A 26,043-nucleotide genomic window follows, 5' to 3' on the forward strand; every position below is an offset into this window, starting at 1 on the left:
CCCTGATCAAAAGCCATCTGGGCCACCACACATCGGTTTCTTGGTCTAACCAGGTTATATTGATATACGTGTACATTACAGAACACAATAACAAGGAATTTAGAAATGATGAGGTGGTAAAATACATTAAAATGGTTTGGTAATAGGGAATGGTTTCAGATTACTGTTAGCTAATATCATAAGCAAATATACACCTAGGGCAAACTTCATAAATATTAGATAACAAAAATCTATACTTCTGATCATTTTCCAGATCAAAAATTTTTGGCCAAGTTCTTCTCAGATATAACCATTCTACCTTGCAATGTAGAATGTGCTCTCACACACACGCTTCCCTGTAATGCTTCCCTCCGAATTTGATCACACACACACACACACACACACACACACACACACGCGCGCGCGCGCGCGCCCGCACACATGGAAGGCTATGCACACCGCATATACCCCTCCCGACCCCCTCAGTGGATGGCTCTGGGCCATTTCTGAGCGAGGTTTTTGTCTCCCTTTCTCCACAACACACAGCCTCCCAGAATGTCTGGCAAGCCTCCCTGCATGCAGAGGGGGCAGGATTCGCCCATGCCCCTATGCACCCCATACTCCCAAGCCTATCTTTCCTAGTCTCTAGTGGTGCACGGCGGCTTGGGGCCCGGTTCCCACAGCTCCAGCGCTCCCCTGTTCCTTTCCACACTAACACAGGAGCTTGTCTAGGGCTGCAGCCTTCCCAGCTTAGCGGGAAAGCAATTAGCTGTGTGAAGACTATGTTTATGATAAAGTAACTCAGAGATGGAGGTTGCAGAGTTGAGACAGTGATCTTGGCATCAATTCCTCTGGAAAGGGTAGGGGGGATTAAAAGAGAAGGAGGGCTGAGGATGTAGGTTGGTGGTAGAGTCTGCTTGCCATGCAGGAGGCATGGATTGAATTCCCAACACAAAAATTAAAAAAAAAAAAAAATAGAAGAAATCGAGCTACCAATGCAGTACCAACAAAGGCCTCAACCCACTCAATGAAAATGGGAGCTCCAGACTACCTCAGACCTTCAGCGTTGGGGCAAGGGGACCAGGTATAAACTAAGCCCGTTTTTGAACAGTCATAGGATATCAATGACTTGGGAAAAGATGGATGGGCAAAAGCTGTCTTCTGGCCTTGTAGCAGCCAGGAGGAAAAAAACCTTCCATTCTTGAAAAAGGAGCTGGGAAACACATTATCTAAATTTTTAGGATACATTTCTAAAAAGGATGATTATTGACTTACAAATTACATATTTTACTGTTATATTGATATACATGTACATTACAGAACACAATAACAAGGAATTTAGAAATGACGAGGTGGTGCAGTATGTTAAAATGGTTTGGTAATAGGGAATGGGTTCAGATTACTGTAAACTAATATCATAAGCAAATATACACCGAGGGCAAACTTCATAAATGTTAGATAACAAAAATCTATATTTCTGATACTTTTCCAGGTCAAAAATTTTTGGCCAAGTTCTTCTCAGATATAACCATTCAACCTTGAAATGTACTTAACATTACAATACTTCTAGTTCTGCTACTGAGGACCCAAATTAGAATTAGTTTTGCTTCCTTTGATATAAAATAATACATGAACTTACATTTGTGTTCATTTTCTATATGAGGTATTGGTCCTTCACCTTTATGGGTTCATAGACCCCTTTTTGGAATGATGTGACGTATGGAACCTCCACATGTCATATACTTTTACACAAACTTTATCATAAAATTTCAGGGGTTATTGCTTCATGAAATCTCTTCATGTTTCCAAAACCTCAAACTAGAAGATACTGTGGGAGTAAAATCAGTTTTAAGAACAATAAAATTCCTTCAAGGTTGTAGAAGAAAAAGTTAATGTGGTTTTTGCCTACATTAATTTGAAAATAAAACAAATTGGAGACAGTTACCACTTTCAAGAATCTTTCCCTTTGATACCTTAATTTCAAAGACCAAGTTATATAAAACCTAGTAGTATACATCTTAAAAATTACTCTGAAGGGAAGGAATTTAGCCAGGGACAATGCCACAGTCCCGTAATCCCAGTGACTCTGGAGACTGAGAAAGGAGGATGGAAAAGTCCAGACCAGTCTTAGCAACTTAAGAAGATGCAGTCTCAAAATAATGAAAGGGATGTAGCTCAGAGGTATGGCATCTGTGGGTTCCATTCCAAGTATTGCCAAACAATAAGAAGAAAACACAAACACTTGATTTTTATATTTAGTTTTGATTATTTTTTTCCAATGGAAAACTCATATTCCATGCATTCAAGATTTCTTAGAGTCTTGCTAAGTTGCCCAGGATGGCCTAAAATTCCTGGGTTCAAGCAATATTCCCACTTCAGTCTCCTTCCTCGCAGGGGCTACAGGCTGGCACCACCATGCCCAGTTCTATTAGGACTTCTAATAACTTGATTCCTGGCTTTTCAAATTTCTCTCACAGGTGAAACTATTGCAAAAGCAGCTCATCTGCTTCATACTGAAGGAAAACAATATTAGCAACGATTTATCTGTTGAGTAATAACTTTATTGAGACAGAATTTATATACCAGGCAAGTCACTATTTTAAATTACAAAACTTAACAGCTTTTTAGTATATTACCACAATCATTTTAGAACATTTCCAAGAAAACCATTAGTAGTCACTCCCCATTCCAGTATTCCAGACTCAGGAAAATTCTTATCTACTTTGTTTCTATTTGCCTACCCTGGACATGTTCTTAAATGTCTATACAATGTAAGGTGTTTTGTGATTAGCTTCCTTCACTTAGTAAAATGTATTGGAAGTTTATAATGCTGTACCAGATATCAGAACTTCATCTTTTTTCATGGATGAGTAAGAGTCTACTCTAAGGACATACCACATGGTTATCAGTTAATGAACATTTGGGTTGTTTACAGTTTTGGATATTATGAGTAATTCAGCTCTCAAAATTTGTATGGATTTTTATATTGACTAGCCCCTGAACTTTGAACCACATAAGGCAAAAAGTTACACAAGAAGGGCACTTATAGTGAAACAAAACTATACAAAACTTGCTTTGCAATCAATTCAGATATTTCTGATTCAACCATATCCACATGTGAATTCACAAAAGTTTATTTTGACAGGGAAACTGGCATAGTTACACTATTGAAAATTTAAGAAATCCTTAAAGGCTAGATGATCACTAAGATCCTTCCATAAGCTAACAACTTAGTCTTTCTGTCCCAGGGAATACACTACAAACATTGCTGAGCCCCCTGCAAGCAGCAGGCACAGCTGCACACGGGAGTCGGGCCTTGGACAGAAGTGATCCCAGGAACATGACTTGCCAAGCTGCCCTGGTGTGCCCTATTTGGGTCTCAAATACTTGGTGCCCTCACCAATTTCCAACTATGTTGGGCCTCTTTCTGGCTACTAATCTGCTTATCCTTGGGCAGTGTTTCATGCTCCCTCCCATAGAGATCCTCACGGCTGACTCTACCCTACAAACCATCTCCTCCCCACCTCCAAGGGTACAAACCTAACTTCAACACAGGATTCCATGTTGGATTAATGCCCTCTGGATGTCAGGTCCACCATGTGCTCAGGAGGTGAGTGACCATGGGGGCATATATGATCCACAGGATTTTCCATTAATAATATGTATGTGAGATTAAAAAGACAAAAGAAGTTTATGACTTAGCTGCATCAATCATGGAATTTATCTGAAAGGAACACATTCAGAGGCATAGAAAGCACATTCATAAAGATTTCCTTCATTAGAATCAAGAAGAAAAAACATCAAAAAAAAAAAAAAAGGTTTAAGTAACCAATTACTTCCTTTGCTTTGCATTTCAGAGTACTCTCACTCTGGATTCTTGGAATTAACTTTATTGAAATCCAGTGAGTTTTACCCGATGCCAGCATGGGAGGCAGTGCCTGAATCACAATTTACTGCTGGGGGGCCCTGCTAAGCTTTGCCATTCTTTCAGAGGAGGGTTTCCCTGGGAAGCCAGCTTTTTTAGGTAGTCGCTGGGCTCCAGTTGGGGAATATCAGGATTTTGCCTGTAGTACTTCCGCAACTTCTCCAGAACTGTGGGCAACCCAACTGTGGAAGCATAGAACATGGGCCCACCCCTGTGCCTTGGCCAGCCATACCCATTCAAGTAGATGGCATCAATGTGCTCTGGGCCAGCAGCCATCCCTTCTCCCAAGATACGGAACCCTTCATTGATGAGTGCATACAAGCAGCGCTCAAGGATCTCATCCTGGCTAATGACACGGGGTTCAATATGATGGGTTTCTCTGTACTGTGACAGAAATTTGGAAAGCCAGGGATCAGGTTTGTGAACCTTTCCCAATGGCTTGTCATATTGATACCACCCCCGCCCTGTCTTCTGCCCATAGCGTCCTGATTCACAGAGCATATCAGGAATTGGGCAGTATCTTCTAGTACCCCGCTTTCGGACAGGAGTACCAGGAGGCAATGTGGGTCCAGCAAGACCTTGTTCCTGGCGAATTTTCCAACCCACATCCAACCCAGCAAGGTCAGACACTCGAAAGGGTCCCATTTTAAAACCAAACTCCTCCAGCACCTGATCTACCTCCTCTGGCTTGCTACCTTCTTCTAATAAGAAATACGTCTGGTTATAGTAAGGGACAAGCATTCGATTACCAACAAAGCCATGGCAGTTGCCTACAACTACACCAATTTTCTTAATCTTTTTGGCTAAGTTCATAACAGTGGCAATGGTGGTGGGAGAAGAGTGTTGGCTAGGAATAACCTCTAACAACTTCATTACATGAGCTGGTGAGAAGAAGTGTGTGCCAATGACCAAGTGTGGTCGGTTGGTGGCAGAAGCCATCTCATCCACGTCCAGGGATGAAGTATTGGTGCACAAAAATGCCTCTGGCTTGCACACAGCTGACAGTTCAGCAAAGACTCGTTTCTTCAGCTTCATATCCTCAAATACTGCTTCAACAACTAAGTCTACACTAGCAAGCTCCTTCACAGATGAACTGAACCTTATTTTTGGTCCTGACCAAGGCTGGCCATTCTGCTGCATTTTGGATGCTTCCTTTTCCAAGATGGAAGTTATTATCTTCTTTGAAGTTTCAAGCTGCTTTTGGTCTACTTCTACAGCAACCACAGGAATCTTGGCCCTTGCAAAAGAAATGGCAATGCCTCGGCCCATTGTTCCCAAGCCTGCAGAGAGAGTGCAGGAGAAAATGAATGATTCAGTGGATGGGGAATTCGAAACTAACTTATTGGACCACAGTTTATATGGCAATGTGGCATTTAAAAAGACTGATTCAAGGACACAAATGGATGTCAGAGCATTTTAGTGAGCACAAGGGAGCAGTGGAAGACTACATCACAAAGTGATGGTGTTTTTGAGGTAGGAGGTGTGATGCATCCAGGAACCACAAAGACAAGAAAATTGATCCCAAATACTTAGCTGCAAGAGTGAAAGGCCATGCTTGAAATATGCTACAAATATCAATCGCTGTTTGGAAATCCTGGAGTGAGAGATTCATACAGAATCTCTCTTAGAGAGGAGGAGTAAATAGTGCCCACAGTCTGGAGACAGACAGCCAAGGTCAGGCCCTCACACTACAAGAGTTTAGCTCACTCTGGAAAAGGTTAGCATCTCTAGGCCTCACACATAAGATGAAGGCAGTTGGAGGACTTGGGAGAGAATCACTGGAGCTAACAGGAGTAGTGATTTCAGCATAGAACCTGGGATCTGGTGTCCTGAAGTAAATGTTAGCTCTTGGCATGCACACATTTGGAGAAGCCCATGAACTGCCCCCACGTGCTTACCAAGGACACCAACGGAGGAGATGGGTCGTGCTGGTGCTGTTTTCCATGAGGCCCCAGAGGGAGTGGACCATTTACTTGCATTCTTTTCAGCAAAGAAAGCATATTGCAGGGCTCTAGCCTGCCCTGATCCCTGAAGGTACATAAACAGCTCCGCTTCCTCCTTGATGCCCACTTCATAGGGATACTTCACAGAGGCCTGGACTGCACGGACACAAGTCTCCGGAGCCAGGCACCCAGGGTACTGCTTCTGCATCTTTGCAAAGGCTTCCCTGAAAATGGTGTCCATGTTGGGCAAGCTTGGCACTGGCTTGTTCAAGATTCTGCGGGATTCTAAAGGTTGATCTGAAAGGAATAAGCATGATCAGAGATTTGGGAATGTTACTTAAACAAAGGGACTAGATTATACAATAACAATGATAATCAAATTCCAAAGTAAATAATATTTTTTAATATATTTAATGGAACACTAATACCAAAATCTTAGTCATTGTTGTAACTAGTAATTTAAGAGAATTTAACGGATTTAAGACAATTTTAAGTTACTTTATTCGCATGTGAAAGTAACATCCTATTTTTATTCCAAGGACAAGATAATTTTATAATAGATTAAATATTATTGTGTCAAAGAGTCTAACACAACAACAGTTCTGAGATAATATCTGATATACAAAATAAAGTTAACTCAATTCTTATGACTCAAAAAACCTTTAAAACACATATAAAAGGAGCTGGAGCTGTGGCTCAGTGGTAGAGAGCTTGCCTAGCATGTGTGAGGCACTGGGTTTGATTCTCAGCACCGCATATAAATAAATAAAGGTCTATTGATAATTAAATAGTATTTTTAAAAACACATATAAAAGAATACAGTGTGATATTGATGCAAGGGTAGGCATATATATTAATGGAAGAGAATTAAGAGTTCATCAATAAATCAATTTATGGCTAATTGATGTTTAACACAGGCGGAAAGCAATTCAGGGGAGGAAAGGAGAGTCTTTTGAACAAATGTTGAATACCCATATGCAAAAAAGATTAATTAATTAAACTCAGATTGTTACCTAGCAACTTCTGTAAAACCTCAAAATTAATCATAAATCAATTGAATGACTAAAACCATAAGAATTTCTGGAAGAAAACAGAGGGATATATATGTGATGTTGGTTATATGATGTCTTCTTATATATAGCACCAAAAGCATGATCCATAAAAGAAAAATAATCAATAAATGGAATGAAATAAAAATTAAGGACTTGCATTCTACAAGGGACCCCATTAATAAAATGACATGAAGATCCATAATGTGAGTGAAAAATTGAAGTGGTGGGCAGGATAGTACCATTCCACAAATGTCTATGTCCCAATCCCTAGAACCTGTGGACAGGTAAACTTAACTGGCAAATGGAATTTATAGGTAGGATTAAGATTAAAGGTTTTGAGAAGGGGAGATTACCCTCTGTTATCTGGGTAGGCCAATCTAATCACAACTTTGATGGGAGAAATTCAACAACTAAGAAGGGCCTCTACCATTATGATCACTGAAAGAAGCCAGAAGCAAGAGATTACATATCATAGGATGCCATTTATAATATCCCCAGAAAAGGAAAATTTATCATAAGAAAAAAAAAGAAACAATGGTTGTCTAGGTCTTGGAGCAGGAGTCAGCAATAAAGAGCATAAAATAACTTTTTGTGAAAGTGAAAAAGTTTTAAAATTGATTAACAGGGACAGTTGCAGAATACTGCACAGCAAATTAGGACTCATTGAAGCTGTAAAAGTAACCTGGAAATGAAAGAATTGAGTCAGGTGCAGGATCTTTCAGAAGATAACTGTAACACTTTATAGAAGAACACAAAATCAAACCTTAGTAAAGAAAGACCCCATGTTCCTGGATATACATATTTAATAATATAAAAATATAAACATTTTCCACATATACTATATAGGAACATCTACTCAGAACACTTGTGGTTCTATATTTTACTAAATAATTCAACAGGATGAATCTAATGTTTACATAAAAGAATAATGTGTAAACTCGAGATATTAGAGAAATTATTTTTTCAACATGCCACTGTCTCCAGAATAAATCATTAAATGAAAAATGTACAGAAAATCTACAAGCACTTACAAGGCAGCTCCATTACAGAAAAACCTATGACTCTGACACCATGTGTGAACATATATCCCCGGGGAGGGAGCCTGGTCTGGATGTCATCATGTGCACATGGCATTATGTAATCTCATCCCTTGCTGTAAGCTTCGAGGCAAGACTATTTCCTAACACATGAATACTTGCAGTGTTGAGAAGAGTGCTTTTCAATGAATGATGTCCCACATGGTAAGAGCAGCATTCAGAAGAGGAGCAAAGACAGTGGTTATTAGCATGAGGGCCCTGCTGACCCTGCTGCTTTGGAGACAAGTGAACTGTACCCAAGAGACCCACAGACTACTTGCTCAACTGTCCAGTGAGTTAGCCCAGTCCTCAGTGTTGAGGGGGAGGCAAGCTCAGCAGAAAAGAATGAATGGCCTATAGTCCACTGCTGGTTCCATTCACTGGTGGCCTAGAAGGGAGGCAAGAGAGGACAGTGGGGAGAGCAGGAAGGGGAGGACACATGTGTAGAGAGCAAGTGGATGAGAAAAGAGGCTCAGCTCTCTGCATTGTGACCTGAACCTATTGCTGGCGTAACCTGCACCATGGAACAGGGCAGATGGGTCTGGATGTCCCAGAGCTGGAGCTCTGTCCTGCCACACTGCAGCTGCTCCCACCATGCCTGGGGCTGCCTCTCAAAGCACAGTCACTCCTGATTCCTTTCAAGAGTTTAAGACATTCAGATGGCCTGGGGCCCACCAAGACTCAGTTAAGATCCTTAAGGGTGGGGCCAGAGCAGGATGATTTTCAAAAGAGTTTTTAACAGTCGTTTTGAGCTATCCCTCCTGGAGTTCCAAGAGCAGGGAGGGGTGTCAGCCACTATATCAGGACAGCTGCAGGGTCTGGCAAGTTTTCTGAGGCCAGTAATTGGAAAGAATAAAAGGGAGAAAATGAGCAAAGCAACCAGAAAAAAAAAAGCCTGCTTAATGGAATGAAGCAATTATTTCTGACCCACATAATCCTGTTATCCTGGGATCCTTAGAACCTCTCAGGCTGTGCGTGGGCATCCTGGGAGCTCTCCCAGGCACCTGTCCAGGACAGCCTAGAGCCAAATGAAGCACATCCATGGGACAGGTTTGGTCAGGACGCAGTCAGCCAGTTTTTCCCTGCCTCGTCTCCTGTCTCTCTCCTTCTGTGGCTGTAGTTGAAGGATGCTGTTTTCTTCCACTGTTGGGTTATTAGCAAAGAACATAGGCAGAACTTCCCCCTTATGTCTACAGAGAGAGTTGTTGTGAAAGTATTTATTCTACACTCAGACCAGTTAGTTTTAAAGTCACTCAGACTAGCACTGAGTGGAATGTTTTTCCTTTAGTCACTATGTATTCTTTAACTTTGAACCATGGTAAGAACTATTCTTTCTCTCTGAATCATAATGAGAACTATCAATTTTGACTTTTACTAACTTGTTAAATAGCTATACACGAGAAATTATGATGTCTCTCTCTCACCTGTGTCCCGTGCAGGTGATGGGAATGAAGTTCCCCTAGATGGAAAGGGCTGGTTGAGACATAAAAGTTAGGGAAAAATGGAACAGGGAGAGAATCACAGGACACAGAAAATAATTTCAAAAAGTGAGGGCAGGACAGTCTAACTAATCATACAGAGGATGGAGCTTCTATACCGAAAAGGCAAAATGGACCCCGCTTGCTTTATTTATATTGGGGAACATCAAAGGCATTCCATAGAATGTTCTTTACCAAAAAATGTTATAGGTGGGCTGTCCAGTTCCTATAGGGTTATGCCCATCTCCAGAGATACTATGAGGGATCTTCCTAATAGAGCAGAAATAAAGGTCATGTGCCTTGGGCAATCTATTGTATGGAAGAACCACAGATAGTTCCCAAGGTCAAACCTAAATTCTCCCTGGATGCCATACCAAGAGAGGACTCCCAAGTAATTCACGGGTGGCTTCCTACATCACTCTGCAGTACCTACAGAATAAGAGAGTCGAGTGGGCAGGTCAGTAGTCCTACCCAGGGAAAGGGGAAGAGAGGCACTATGTAATGATTCAGGTGTACTCATAATCGAACCCTTTCACGGGCCCATTCACGTGAATTTTAACTTCATTCTATTTGGGATCATAAAGATGAAGATGAAGTGTATTCAAATTTTGATTAAAACATAGTGTAAAATTGTACTTATGAAGGAGAGAAAAAAAAAGATGATTTCTCCTTCACCCTTCTACTAACCCAACAGGAACAGATTCTCTCTGCCTAAGCTAAAGAGCGGACTCAGCAGGCAGTTCACAGAATTCCTTTCCTCAGACACACAGGACTGTCTGATTCCTTCCTAGCTGTGATAAGCAGTAGCCTCTGTGCACCCTTGAGGCTCTGCAAAGGATGAACCAACGGTACAGGCTTCAGGGAGGTCACCCACAGTTAAGTGTGTAACACGTTAAGGGGAAGCTCAATGTGGACATATGTTCAGCCTCCAACATGAGACAGGGTCACTCTTCTGTTTTGAAACTTGTTTATATAAAATGTTCATAGAGAATAAAATTAAACTACAAGAGCAAAAGATAAAAGGAGGCGGAAGGCCCAGGAAACCACTAAGGTTTTTTTAAAAGCCACAAATCCAAATGAACAAATACACCAAGTTCTTTGGGCAGAATTGGAGTTCTTCAAAAGGCCAACAGCCCAGCGCAGCCACTTCCACATAGACACAGAGAGAGCACCGACTTGAGGCTCCCAGGTGGATGTGCCCTGGGCCCATCCCTGCTGGATAGGGGGCACAGAGCCACAGGGTGTTGGTCTTTGCTCTCACTTGCAGCTTCACGCCAGAAATGCACACATGGGGACTAAGAATTCTCACTCAGTTCTGGAACAAGCCAGCTGCTGGCCACATGCAAGTGCAAACAGATGGCCTTTCACAGGACCCTCCCCTGTCCAGGTGAGCCAAAGCAAGCAGGTCTGGCCCAGGAATCCTGCATTCCTCCACTAAGTCTATTGTACTGCTGTAGACTAAGGGGCATCATATAACAAGAAAATTAAGCTGTGTAAAGCTAATTAGCTAAAACAGCCAATTTGCCAGGATATGTTAAGTTTGTAGAGAAATCTGCAGCACATTAGTAGACCCATTTGTAGATATGTAACCTCTTACACTCCCTACCCACCTATAACTGGTTCCAAAATTGATGAGTGGAATAGCAACCATAGGGAATTCCCTTCTTTATATCTTCTCTTATGAGATAGAGAAACTAAATATGTCTTAACCTTTACTTTTGTTTGTTTTGATTCAATATTTGAGTAGTGACTAGGGAAAAAAGGCCGAATTAAAAATTCTTCAAATGAAAATATTTTTCAAAATTTTCAAGTGGAAAAAGTAAATTAAAAATATTTGCACTTATTGTTTCAATTAAGATATCACTCACATACCACAGAAGTCATGTGGCTTTTTAACCATGTTTTTCATAACTGACTTGCTGATGTCTTTAAGACGGCAGTCAGGTGCTCAGGATGTGGCTCAAGCGGTAGTGCGCTCGCCTGGCATGTGCGTGGCGCTGGGTTCAATCCTCAGCACCACATAAAAATAAAATAAAGATATTGTGTCCACTGAAAACTAAAAAATAAATATTAAAAAAATAATCCTCTCTTAAAAAAAAAAAAAAAAAGACCACAGTCAGTGCTTGCACATCACGTAGAAAAAGTAGACCCTAGAAAATAATCTCCATTCTTACCCCTATGACCTCTACTCAATGGTTCTCAAATGGTGGTCTCCAGAACACAGCACTAACATCACCTAAGCACTTGATAGAGACAAATTCTTCACCCCCACCCTCCATATATTGAATCAGAAAGCAATGAGTGGAGCCCGCAATCTGTGTTTGAAGCCATCCAAGAATTTCTGATTCATGGGAAAGTTAAGGAACCATTTTTCCATATCAAGACAATTTCACCAGCATTACAGAAGCATAAATCTCCTTGTATTCATATGTTTATTTATGATAAATGCATATATATTTAATAACTAGTGCATTAGATTTTTGTGGTACCTCTCTATCAAGTCAATACATCAATTTTGTTTTGCCAAATGATCTCATAGAGCTATATTTAAAAGCAAACAACAACAAAAAAGGGAAACATAAAAAGAAAGGATAAGCACACAATCTGCAATGAACATGAAAGGAACAAAATAAATAGGCACAGCTAAACTATGCATTTTGTGAGAACCTAAGTGGCAAGTAGAGATAAGATTCTGAGTCAGTCCTGTTTTGATCAGTCCAATTTCTCTACTTATATCTCTAGCATTTATTATCTATGAGAAAACAGCACCAAGCCATCACCGGATTTCAAACACTGGTACTCACTAAAAAAATAAACAGTAAATGTCCTGGAAATTTTTTGGGGACTCTAGTCACCGAACTCCAAATCAGACAGGGTGAGACTGCTCAGGACTACACAAAAGAGAAGCCAACCACTAGAGCCTTTAGGGTATCAGAATATGATTTGAAAACAATTTTGTGGAAACTTTTCCTTTTATGGGTGAAAAAAACATAAAACTCCACTAGGAAATTTGTTGTGGTCCACATTTCTTCTGATGTCTACTCCTAAGCCCATTTCTCTATCACACTGCACCCTTTGCATGCTGCCCCCCCTTTCTCCTTTTGGTCAATTAATGGCTTGGATAATAGGGAGAGATAAACTTTTAAAAAAAAAATTAAGGATTTTCTTTATCTATTATCCCAATACAACTTCTGATAAAAATCTATTATAGATTTATATAGGGCTGGGATTGTGGCTCAGCAGTAGAGCACTTGCTTCCCATGTGTGAGGCACTGGGTTAGATCCTCAGCACCACATAAAAATAAATAAACAAAATAAGGTTAAAAAAAATCTATTCTAGTTCACTATACTGGTTCATTATATAAATAGGTACGTGAACACCCAGACATTTGTGAAATTTTACATCAGGCCATTTTCTTCTTAATACTACATGTCAACATTTTCTCAAGTTCTTCTTTCTTCAAAGATGCAAGTTTTAGTAGCTGAATAGAATTGTCTCTTTGAGATGGATCATCCTTTAGGTAATTAATCCCCTAAAATTATATTTTTGAGATGTTTCCATTATTTTAAAAAAATTTTTTTAGTTATACATGGACACAATATCTTTATTTCGTTTATTTATTTTTATGTACACATGTGTGAGCCAAGCGCTCTGCCACCGAGCTACAACCCCAGCTGGTTTCCATTGTTTTTCAGTGATAGAGATTCAGTGATCATTACTATGCTCGAATCTTTTTTATAATTCTGTGATTATTTCTCTAAGTAAATTACCAGGAATAGAAACACTAAGTAAAAAAATATATGAATACTTTTATGCCTCAGTATATCAGTGGCCTATTGACCTGTAGATAGGATGTATTATAAGTAGTTCAAGGAAAACTTATTAAACATTCAGTCTCATTCCATTAGTTTTCTGTTTTTCCTAATTTTCTTGGCAAACATTAATGGCTCTTGAAATTTTTCTTTCCATTTATGAGGTTTAAAAAGCATGTGAGAGTTAACTACACATTTACTTTACAATCCAGTTACCCAATTCTCAGGTATTTATCTAACGGACAAATAATATCTACTTATAAACTGGTGGAGGTCTAGAGTAGAATCAACTCAATGTCCATCAACTCATAAACACATACAGAAATTGGGGTTTTCCCATTTTATGGAATATAGTTTAGTAATCAAATCTAACCAAATATATGCAACAATACTATCACTCTATAAACATTACACTAAGTAAAAGAAGCCAGACACAGAAGACACCATACTGTATGCATGATTCCATCTACATGAAGTTCTAAAAAACATAATACTACAGTGACAGGAGACAGGTCAGTGGTCAAAGGGAAAGACAAAGGGACTACCAGAAAGTGGCTTGAAGATACTTTCTTGGTATGACACTGAGCACATGATTGTGTACCGTCACCAACATCCTACACTCAACTTGGATAAATTTATTGTAAACTGTGAAAAAAAAAAAAAATCTCCTTTAAACTTCTTTGGCTGACTGACAGCACCATTCCCAGAGGCAACCATGCCATTTCTGGTGAATCCTAACATATTTTTTGCATACAGACCAATAGTTATATTTATCCATTCTCCCCAAAATACATTCTATCCCATCACCTCTTTTTATAGCAACAGCGGCAAACCACCACAATTGATACTTTTTTTCACTACATAATACAATATATCATGGGGTTCATGCCACATCAGTACATTCATTTTTAAGTTCTATCATCCTCTATCACATGGGTATCCCATAAGGTATTTAAGGACTGTCTTGTTAAAATGGACATTTAGCTTGTTTCCAATCTTGTGAAATCATCATCATTATCTTCTTACCTAAAATTCTCTGGGCAAATTTGACTGCTGCTTCCACTGGGTCTGAGTTCACAACTTCATCCAGAATGCCCAGTTTGAGTGCATCACGGGCCAAAATGTGTCTTCCTAAAATAAAACAAGTCAAAGAATATGAGGTTAAAGTGAGAATCTTGTTCTCTCTAGTAGAGAGGGCTGTCTTTCTAGGATATAAACATCTACTATGAATTGCCAGTCTCCTGTGTTCAGGGTGGCCCCAGCAGCCTTAGTATTGGAAGGAAGGTCACCTCTAGGGAGTTACAGAAATTGATCAGGGTTTGCATCACTATAGAACTGTCCGGGCAGTTCTTCACCACTTATAAGATGTGATCTGATGTGCATATTCTGAAGTACAGGTGTGGCCTTAAGCACAGGGCCAGAAGGAAGGAAAAAATGACAGGAACTTACTTTCTTGCAATGCACAATCCTGACCTCAGAAAAGCAATCATCAAATCAGTCTTGGTGGCAATAATTCCCGGGTCTTCCCTGCCCTTACAATATTGGCAGATGCCACCTCTGCAACAAAAACCTCCATTCCTGGGTCCTGTGAGTGCTTCAGAGAGCTACAAATGGGTTTTCGTGACCAGGTGATCAGTTCAGTGATTTCCAGGGGTCCTGCTGGAAAGCAGTCTTGGGGCACTTTTCTGGAAGTGCCTTGAAAGCAGGCTTCCAGATCCTCTCCTGCAGTGCGGAGGGGGTGTGGAGTAGGTGAGTGGTGTCAGGGGTCAAGTGTCCCATGCACACAGTCACTTTGGGTGAAGGTTAAGTAAATCAGCCTCACCAGGTTAGGAGCACTGAGGGGACATACATGGAAGATAGAAAACTAAAAGGATCTCTGGGACAACAAAGCAGGGGAATATGAGCCACCCACAGATGGAATGAAAAGCTCTTCATCTGTAATGATTTCTTTCTGGCTTGCATTTCACAAAAAATGAAGGAATACCACTACTGTTGTCCCAGTGTCAGCCACATTCCAAGCAAACTTACTCTCTTTCAAAGAACTAAGATAGGTAAACCAAATCCTCAGGCTGTGCTTTAAACTTGTTTTCCCTTGGGCCGCCCTCAGTGTATATGACAACTCCTGCCAACAGGCTCTAAGGAGAGCGCTGTGTAGGTCAATGTCAAGAGATCCCAAGGCAAGAGTTCTAAATCGGACACTTTAAATAGTTCACATTCTGTAAAAGGTACTTATAGCATTATAAATTAAAACAATTTGTAAGTTGATTTTTAAAATAAATTTAATGCTTTCAATTTTTCTAACTCTTCCTTCATAATTTATAGGATTTATAAGTCCCATCTCATTTTATTTTAATTAATTAATTAATTAATTAATTAATGTACTTATTTGGGGGGAGTCAAATCATTTTATTGAGGGAGTTGGAGGTAAATCGTAAGTACTAAAGAAGCACTAAAAAGGACAGTGAAGGTGGATGTCCTTGGCAGGGCCAGATCTTGCTGTCTCCAGGGAAAATAAGCTACCCACATCATTTTAAAGAATAAAGTCAGGGCTGTGGATATAGTTCAGTGGTAGAGTTTTTGCCTAGCTAGCATCCCTGAGGTCCTGAGTTCAATCGTCAGTATCACAAAAGAAAAAAAAAGTAATTTTTAATGCATATACAATGATATTATTTTCTAATGTATACACAGTTTTTATAGTTTTTTGTCAAAACATGTAGATTTTGCTGGGCATAGTGACACATGCCTGTAATCTCAACTACTCATGAAGCTGAAGCAGGAAATTTACAAGTTCACAGTCAGCCTGGGCATCCTAGGGAGATCCTGTTGAGACAGTGAACCCCCCCACCCCCCGCCCCGGCTGACAAAGGACAAATGCAGTCCTGGGACTTAATTCATAGTCTGTCAGCTATTACATGTGTGCTCTATGCTTTTTCCTGCCTTCCAACCTTGAACTCATAGCCTGTTACACATTGAAAAGTGTGGTATGTTTCTTCCCTATCCCTCACTCCATAGTCTTACTGACCTCAAAGACCAGGTACATCCCTAAAGTCAGGATGCCTTTGCCTTAACATCTGCAAGGACCAACTAGATAACAGAGTGAAACTATTTGGGGATTGCTGCAAATGGCTAATGACAAATTCCCTGGCCCCCCAACCTGTTAGCCCCATGATTTTGCTTTCTTCTACCCCTCCCTGCCTGGGTCCTCCTAACAGCCAGCAACTCATCTCATTGCAGGACAAGGACGACAGACAGGATGAAGCATCAGCAGGACAGACTGTAACATCTGGCTCCAGACTGCGCAACTGACTGCCCCTCCCCGGAGGCTGAGGTGCTCACACAGAAAAAGAAAACACTTTGGTAATGTACCCAAAGTCAATTAAAGTTTCTAAACTGTAGCCCACTCCTCCACACAAATAAAACTAGCTCTTTCACTTATTCAGAGAGGGAATGTCATCTCTACCAGAGTTGATGCCCGCTCCTTGAGGAAAAGTTCCCCAACTAAAGCTTTGTCTATATTCTATCCCTTGGACTGAATTTTCCCTTGTATTGTTGTGGTATCACCGTCTCAAAATAAAATTCACAAAAAAGGGCTGCGGTTGTAACAAAGGGGTAGAGTGCTTGCCTACTGTGGAAAAGGCCCCGAGTAGAATCCCCAGTTTTGCAGGAAAAAAAAAACAAAAACAAAACCAAAACAAACAAACAAACAACATATTTCTAGTAGCAATTCTCATATGTCTAAGTCTATGGCCCTTCACATTCTTAAAACTTATGAAGGACTACAAAACGTTCTTGTTTGTATAGGTTATATCCATCAATATTTACTGTATTAGAAATTAGAACTGAGAATTTTTAAAATTTAAAAAAATTTTTTTTAGTTGTTGGTAGACCTTTATTTTATTTATTTTTATATGTGGTGCTGAGAATCGGACCCAGTGTCGCCTCACACATGCCAGCAAGTGTGCTACTGCTGAGCCACAGCCCCAGCCCAAAATATTTTTTTAACAAGGTCTTTATTTAAAAAAAAAAAAAAAAAATTCAGTTGTAGATAGACACAATACTTTTATTTTTATTTATTTTTATATGGCACTGAGGATCGAACCCAGTACATCACACATGCTGGGCAAGTACCCTGCCACTGAGCTACAATTCCAACCCCATATGAAATAATTTTAAAATAATAATGATAAAATCATTCTATTTAAAACATTTTTATACAAAATAACCATATTTATAAAATTTTTAAATTTGCTTCTTTTATTATATATATAGTCTAACACCAAAATCCTTATTCTAGTTTTACTCAGTAAGAGTTAGAATAATAATATATAGCTAAAACTTATGGAGTCCTTATACATGTCTAGGTGGGTTCTAAGCACTTAATATGTATTGACCTATCTGATCTTCACCACATCATCATAGGGCCAATACTTTATTATATACACATGTGAGAAATCTAAGAAAGGTAAAGAGACTGATCTAAGATGGCAGAATTAATTATTCTTGTTTGGAGTAAATAGATGTAGTTGTTCTTTTCTCCAATGCTTCCTCAACTGAAGGCCTCCATAATCTTCAAACCTAACCATCTGACAAATCTAGTGTTTAGTGTTATATTGCTCACCTTCTCCACTGAAAAGAAAAACTTCCATTTGTAGCTAATATCTTAAAACTTGGGAAATGAATAATTCAGTCATTTGTAAACTTAAACTGGAAAATTCATCCTGAAAATTTTGGCTTTAACTCTAACTGATATTAAAATTTCTAAATCAGATCTGAATACAATGTTCTCTATATGAACACAGGGTCTATGAACAGTCACTTAAACTATAATATAACTAAATTTGATGAACACACACACATGCTTTCCTTATGGAGTTCTTATCATGTCTAAGAGGGTTCTAAGCACATGATGTGTATTAACCTACCTGATTTTCACCACATTACTATATGATAGGCACTATTATTAACCACATATGTGAGAAATCTAAAGAACAGAGAGGTAAAGTGACTGACCCAAGATCTCATAATTAATGAGATCTTCATGGTAACATCTGAGAAAGTCTCAAGGAAGACATTGTTTCCATTTTACAGATAAGACAATTTATAGACAAAAAAGTTAAAATATCCCTTTAAGGTGGTAGCAAAAGTGGTCAAGCCAGAATTTTTTGCTGGTCCAGCCTCACACTGGTCTAGACAGTCACGGGCAAGGTTTACACTGACCTGAGGTAATTAAGTCAAGTGCAGCAGGAATTCCAATGAGTCTGGGGAGAAGCTGGGTTCCTCTTGCACCAGGAAGAATTCCTAGTGTGACTTCTGGGAAGCCAACGTGAGCCTATCACATTGAAGGTATAAAGGCCGACAGTGAGATAATACATTCAGATTTTAAGACAAACTGGATTAATCACCTTGATTTACTATACCCTCAAAAATATTGTTTCATTGGATTCAACAAGAGTTTCCGCAGGGAAAATTAGTGTATATCCTCTCCTTTTTTTTTTTATTGGTTGTTCAAAACATTACAAAGCTCATGACATATCATCTTTCATACATTTGATTCAAGTGGGTTATGAACTCCCATCTTTACCCCAAATACAAATTGCAGAATCACATCAGTTACACATTCACATTTTTACATAATGCCATATTAGTGACTGTTGTATTCTGCTACCTTTCCTATCCCCCCTCCCCTCCCCTCCCATCTGCCCTCTCTACCTCATCTGCTGTTGTTCAATTCTCTCCCTTGTTTTTTTCCCCCTGTTTTCCCCTCACAACCTCTTATATGTAATTTTTTGTGTAACATTGAAGGTCTCCTTCCATTCCCATACAATTTCCCTTCTCTCTCCCTTTCCCTCCCACCACTCATCTCTGCTTAATGTTAATCTTTTCATCATGCTCTTCCTCCCTGCTCTGTTCTTAGTTGCTCTCCTTATATCAAAGAAGACATTTGGAATTTGTTTTTTAAGGATTGGCTAGCTTCACTTAGCATAATCTGCTCTAATGCCATCCATTTCCCTGAAAATTCCATGGTTTTGTCATTTTTTAGTGCTGCGTAATACTCCATTGTGTATAAATGCCACATTTTTTTAATCCATTCATCTATTGAAGGGCATCTAGGTTGGTTCCACAGTCTAGCTATTATTAATTGTGCTGCTATGATCATTGATGTGGCAGTATCCCTATAGTACGCTCTTTTAAGGTCCTCAGGGAATAGTCCAAGAAGGGCGATAGCTGGGTCAAATGGTGGTTCCATTCCCAGCTTTCCCAGGAATCTCCTGCTTTCCAAATTGGCCGCACCAATTTGCAGTCTCACCAGCAAGAACTGTGCTAGGTTTCACATGTCCAAGACTTTATGCTCCCTAGACATCTCATACATTTCTTCTCTGAGTCAATTATGACAACAAAACAAATAGCCTCCAGGAACAGTTTTCTGGTAACCTGCAAGAGCCAGGAAGCATAAAAAACTGAAAAGAGAACCAAGAGAATGGGTTGATAATATTGGTAAATTATAGACAGTGATAAAGGACTTGTATCTAGAATATACTAAGAACTTTCACAACTCAATAGTGAAAAAGTAAAAAAAAAAAAATCAATTAAAAATGAACAAAGGATCTGAACAGACCTGTCTTCAAAGAAGGGATAAGGACAAGGAGAGGTGTTTAATATCATTAGCCATCAGGGGAATGCAAATCTAAACCACAATGAAATACAACTTCACACCCACTAGAATGAGTACAAGAAAAAAAGCAGACAATAACAAGTGTTGGAGAAGATGTGGAGAAGACAGAGCACTTATACATTGATGGTGGAAAAGTAAAGGGGTGAAGTCATTCTGGAAAACAATTTGACAATTCCTCAAAGGTTAAACAGAGTTATCGTAAACCCAAGAGCAATGGAAACACATGGCCACAAAAATCTCTTATGCTGAAAAAGTAGAAACAACCCAAATGTCCACCAGTTGATGAATAGATAAACAAAACGTCGTACAGCCATACAATATATTCAACACCAAAGAGGAATAATGAACATATTCATCCCACAATGTGGGTGAACATGAAAGCATTCAGATAAGTGAAAGAAGCCAGTCACAAAAGACCACATGTTGGATAAATCCATTTATATCAAATATCCAGAATGGACAATTCAATTGATACAGAAAGCAAATTAGTGACTGCTTAGCATTAAAAAAAGAAGTGGATACAAGGTTACCAGTAACTGATCCAGTTTCTTTTGGGTGTGATAAAATGTTCTAAACATGAGAATGATTGTACAACTCTGTGAATAGATTCCTATACTGCTGAGCTGTATGCTTTACAGGGGTGAATTGTGTGGTAGGTGAATTACATCTCAGCAAAGTGCATGTGTGTGCACACACACAGGCCTTACAGTAACCTCAGTTTACACAAGAGGGTGAGCTTGAGTCCTTACACACTGCCTTTCTCAGCCATTTAAAAGTGGTCAGAGCTCTGTTACCCCTTTACAGTCCGATTGAAGGAAGCTGCCACATACCCAGATGGTTACGCCAACAATTCCAAAATACCTTGTCGATTTGAGCCTCTCTCCCAGGAGGTCTACCCGTCAGTAGGTCACCACACACATTCCCACTGTTCGTCCCAACCTCCTGACTTACTAGTCACCGAGATCTCCCCTCACTCTCAAAAGGCTGGGGCGAGAGGAACACATTAAAGGAGCACTTACAATATGCACGTGTCTTCAAAATCTTATTTGAACACTCTATGGAATGTAGTACAGGTCGAGCATCCTTTACTCTAAATACCTGGGATTGGAAATGTTTTCAGATTTCAGATTTTGCAATATCTGAATATACAGAATGAGATATCTGTGGATGGGACCAGGCTAAACATCTTTATGTTTCATACACACCTGATGCATATTGCTAGAAGGTCATTTTATACAAAATATTTGAGGGTGCCTGCCTTTCAATGTTCACCTATCACAGGAGATGGATTAGGTATGGAATTTTCCTCTTGTGGAATCATGTCTGCACTTAAAAATTGTTGGATTTTGGAGGCTTTGGTTTTGGGATTAGAGATGTTCAACCTATGGATTTATATGATGGAAAACTATGTAACCTTTTTAAATGACATTTTAAAAGAATGTTATAACAAAAATAACATGATTTCTCATCAGAAACCATTGAAGACCGAGACAGGCATGACATTCAAAGTACTGAAATAAAAAACTGCCAAACTAAGAATTGAATAGCCAGCAAAATACCTTGTGAAAATGAGGACAAAATTAACACATTCCAGATAAACAAAAACTGAACTTATTGCTAGATCTGTCCTACAAGAAATCCTTCAAGCTAAAATGAAAAGATACTAGAGAGTAAGCTGAATTCACAGAAAGAAATGAAGAATATTCATAAAGGATAACTATGTAAGTAAGCATAAAAGACAATACTAATGTATTTTTAATTTATAATTCCTCCTTTCTCATATCATTGAAAAGACCACCACAAAAAGCAATAAGGATAAATCTGTATTGATGGGTCTATGATGTGTAAAAAGATGATCTGTGACAATAACCACATAAAGGGAAGCATTTTTGTATTCTATCAAAATTAAAGAGGTCTGAATCTGAGCTAGATTGTTAAATATTAAGATGTTAATTGCAATCATCAGTACCACCATCATACACACACAAAAAAAGAACAATTCAACAATATATAGGAAAAAAAAAAACAGAAGAGATTTAACAGGGCACACTTTCTTTTTCAAAAAAGAAAGCCCTAATGGAGGAACTGAGGAACAAAGACAAAAACAAAACAAATAGCAGAGTGGCGGAAGTCAATGCTTCCTTATCAGTAAAGAGTTGATTATTACTGTATGTTAAACTGTCCAAACGAATGATGGGATAAATGGGATGTAAGCATAAAAATAAAGTATACTAAGTACAATAAAATCCCAAATGTTGGTTTAAAAAAAATAAAAAGATACCAAAGCAGGGAATATTTGCAAAGAACAAAATTACATAGGAAAAAAGACCAATAGAAAGTATAACAGAATGGAGTTCCTCTTGGCTTCCCTGGGAGGCCCTAGGGTGAAGGTTTAAGGAAGCAAAGAAACAGAAGGCTCAGAGCAGCAGCTATTTACCAACCAGAATGCAAGTGTTTCAGCCTCCAAACAATAGCTGAACCCCTACAGGACAGCTCAGCACCAGTGCTGGAGATACCCAGGACTTGTTAACTAGACAGCTAACCATTCAAAATGCCCACCTCTGATGCTCATGGCTACAGTTAGAACTTGCCCTGAAGAAAAGCCCCACACCAACCTCCACAAGGAGACTCAGCTGTTACCTCTGCATGAGCAATCCTATAGTGACAGCCCAAGGCCAGCTCCAGTCCCCCTCCTAAGGCCACGCCTTGGATAGCGGCTACCACGGGCTTCTGGTATCTCTGTATTTCATCTACTATACTTCCCAATCCAAGGCCAGAGGATCTAGGAGTGCTGAAGCTGTGGATATCTGCACCTACAGGACACAAAGACAAAGAGAAAAGAGGGTTGAGAAAGACACAAGGGACCCGATCACTCTTAGGAAGGCTTAGACCTTACTGAGTCCAGGAGACACTTTGTCCTTATACTGGAGATACACAAAACAACTAGTCCAGGAAACACAGAATTAAATGAGAGAAGAATCTTCAAATCTCTACTAGGAATCCTGTAACCACCTCTGTCTTTCCATGGTAGGTAGCAACTCTAGCTTTAAGCAAATTTAAAATTAAAGCTTAGAGAAGGGGTACAGGGGGTCTCCACCCAAGACTATCCTTCTGAGATTGAGTTGGCCTCTCATTGTTTTCATGATCTGTTCTCAACCCTGTTCATGGCAATTTAGTCTCTTATCTTTGCTAAGAGCGTGAGTCATTAAAATACAAAATGCCAGGGTAAAATATGTACTTGTGAACTATATGCCAATCAACTGGCTTAGAATTATACCTTGATAGTTTCCCTAATCATAAAAAAAAATCTAACAATATTTCTTGCTTTTCCTGATTATCAAAATTAACACATGCATTATAGAAAAGTAGAAAAATGCAAAAATTATAAAGAACATATGGATCACCCTAAATATTACCACATGGAGATAATAATTTAAGATGTGGTGAATTCATAGTTTTTCCCCATGCATATATAAATAGTTTTATAGCCTTGAATAAGTTATTTCATCCTTGTCTCAATACCTTTATTAAACAACTGATTTGAGAATTGAATTAAAATTTAATGGTATGTTGAATATCGACAGCATACTGTAAAGTCTTATTTTACATTTTATATTTTCATGTCATTATACACAGTGAGCTTTTTTCCTATAGCATTACCTGTTCTTTGAAAGCAGTAAGTACGGCACCAGTTTAAAAATTAATTATTTCATGCTTAGCCTATTCACCTATTCTTTTTCTTTTTCTTCTTACTACCTATTCAGGGCATCAATTCAGGGCTTTTGATTTTTTTCCTCACCAATCCTTTGTATTTGACTTTCCAGCCCAGTGTTTTGTGTGTTTTTAAGATTCCTTTTGGTTCTAGAGAAATGAGATTAATTCTAATTTGAGCCTCAGGCCCATCATTCCTGCAGCTTCAAAATGAGATGGAGTCTCATGACTAATAGAAATTAATATGTATTAGTAAATACATTAGGCTCTATGCTAAGGGTTATGGTTTGGATGTAAGGTGTTCCCTGAAAGCTCATGTGTGAGACAATGCAAGGTTCAGAGGAGAAATGATTGGGTTATAAGAGCTTTAACCCAATCAGCAAATTAATCACCTGATGGGATTAATTGAGCGATAACTGAAGGCAGGCGGAGTGTGGCTGAGGCGGTAGGCATTGGTGGTGTGGCTTTGGGTATATATTTTGTATCTGGCCAGTGGAGTCTCTCTCTGCTTCCCTCCACTACACTCTTCTGCCATGGTGTTCTACCTCACCTCAATCCCCGAGCAATGGAACTGGCCTTCTATGGACAGAGACTTCTGAAACTGTGAGCCCCTAAATAAACTTTTCCTTGTCTAAAATTGCTCTTGTGGGGTCCTTTAGTCACAGCAGTGGAAAAGCTGACTAAAACACTAAACAATTTCATATAGTATGTCACTTAATTTTCAAAACACCTAGTTTAACAATCTCCCTTTAATGAATAAAGAAGTTAGGTTTTGAGATGTTAACTGATGAGTTGAGACATACAAGTAGGCTAAGGATTTATACTCAGGCAGTCTGGTTACAAATCCTGATGCTTAACTGCTGTATTAGAGTCTTCTACTTATCATATAAGGGTAGTGTTATTATTGCTCAAATTTGACAGAAACCAAGGCACAGCATAGAAATCTGTTTAAAATTATTTCCAGCACAAAGAAATCCAATAATTTTTGAATACTGATTTTATATCTAGCAAAACTGCTAGATTCTTTTCTTAATCCTAATAAATTTCTGATAGATTTTTTCCCTTACTCTACAAATGTTACTATATCTTCCTTTCTAACATTCTTTTTCTAGCTCACTGAGCCACACAAGACCTCAAATACACTATCAAGTAAAAATAGTAAGATTAGTCAGCCTTCAATTCTTTCTTTCTTATAAAGACAGCCTTCAATTGACCATTTGCTTGATATATGCTGATTTTTTTAAAGAAAGGTATGTTTTTTAAAAATATTTATTTCTTAGTTTTAGGTGGACACAATGTATTAATTTTACATTTATGTGGTGCTGAGGATCCAACCCAGTGCCTCATGCATGCAAGGCCAGCATTCTATCACTGAGCCACAATCCCAGCCCCCCAAAAAAGATATATTTTAACCGACTGAAACATTTCCTTTCTTTACCTAGTTTATTAACAGTTTTTATTTTAAATACATGCCAAATGTTATTGAATATTTTTCCTGTATTTCTTGAAATAATCATGACTTTCTGGTGAATCTTTTAACAGGATGAACAACATTAAACTATTGTTCAACCAATTGGTATTTCTAGGACATAAGTGATATAGTATACCATTTATATTCTGTTAGGTTCAGTTTCAGAATGCACTAAGATTTTTATATTTACATTTATGAATGAAATTGGCCTGTGATTTTGCTTCCTTATACTGACAAAGTAAACTTTCAGGGTCAAGCTTATGTTAGCTTCTCAAAAGGAGTTGAGACATGGACTGGGTTGAATGGTGCCCACCCAGAACCTGGGAAGTGACTATTTGGAAATACGGTTTTTGCAGATGTAATCAAGTTAAGAAGATGGTGGCCCAGTGTAAGTTCAGGAAATTTGATACGGACCTATGGGGAAGAAAGCAATGTGAAGACAGAAGCAGCAGACTGGAGCAAAGTATCTACCAGCCAAGGACTTATAGCAAAAAGCTGGAAGACGCCTGTTATCCCAGCCACTCCAGAAGCTGAGGCAGGAAGATTGCAAGTTCAAAGCCAGCCTCAGCAACTTAGCAAGGCCCTAAGCAACCCGGCAAGACTCTGTTTCAAAATAAATAAAAAAGGACTGGGGATGTCGCTCATTGGTTAAGCATCCCTGGGTTCAATCCCTAGTACAAAGAGGAAGAGGAAGAGGATGGAGAAGGAGGAAGAAGAGAAAAAGAAGGAGCAGCAGCAACAGCAGCACCTAGAAGAGACAGGAAAGATTCTTCCCTAAAGCCTTAGGAGGAAGAGTGGCGGGCTGATATCCTGATTACTAATATCTAGCCTGCAGAGCTGAGAGACAATTAGCTTCTGTTGTTTTAAGCCACTTGGTGTGTGAAAATGTCTTAAGGTGGCCCTAGGAAACTAAAAAAGGCAG

General features: G+C 39.1%; 1 protein-coding gene across 1 annotated transcript in view; it reads right to left on the minus strand.

The window, feature by feature from the left end:
• Positions 1 to 3,829: 3,829 nt before the first annotated feature.
• LOC143408050 (peroxisomal bifunctional enzyme) overlaps positions 3,830 to 26,043 on the minus strand; it is a 34,350-nt gene continuing 12,136 nt past the window's right edge. The window contains exons 3-7 of the mRNA XM_076867324.1: positions 22,580 to 22,752; positions 18,484 to 18,595; positions 14,293 to 14,397; positions 5,803 to 6,144; positions 3,830 to 5,184 (exon numbers count right to left, since the gene is read on the minus strand). Coding sequence (XP_076723439.1) covers positions 3,923 to 5,184; positions 5,803 to 6,144; positions 14,293 to 14,397; positions 18,484 to 18,595; positions 22,580 to 22,752 — 1,994 coding nt within the window. The 3' untranslated portion in view covers positions 3,830 to 3,922. The remainder of the gene's footprint in view (positions 5,185 to 5,802; positions 6,145 to 14,292; positions 14,398 to 18,483; positions 18,596 to 22,579; positions 22,753 to 26,043) is intronic.

This window comes from Callospermophilus lateralis, chromosome 10 (genome assembly GCF_048772815.1).
Source record: "Callospermophilus lateralis isolate mCalLat2 chromosome 10, mCalLat2.hap1, whole genome shotgun sequence".
NCBI classification, from domain to species: domain Eukaryota; kingdom Metazoa; phylum Chordata; class Mammalia; order Rodentia; family Sciuridae; genus Callospermophilus; species Callospermophilus lateralis.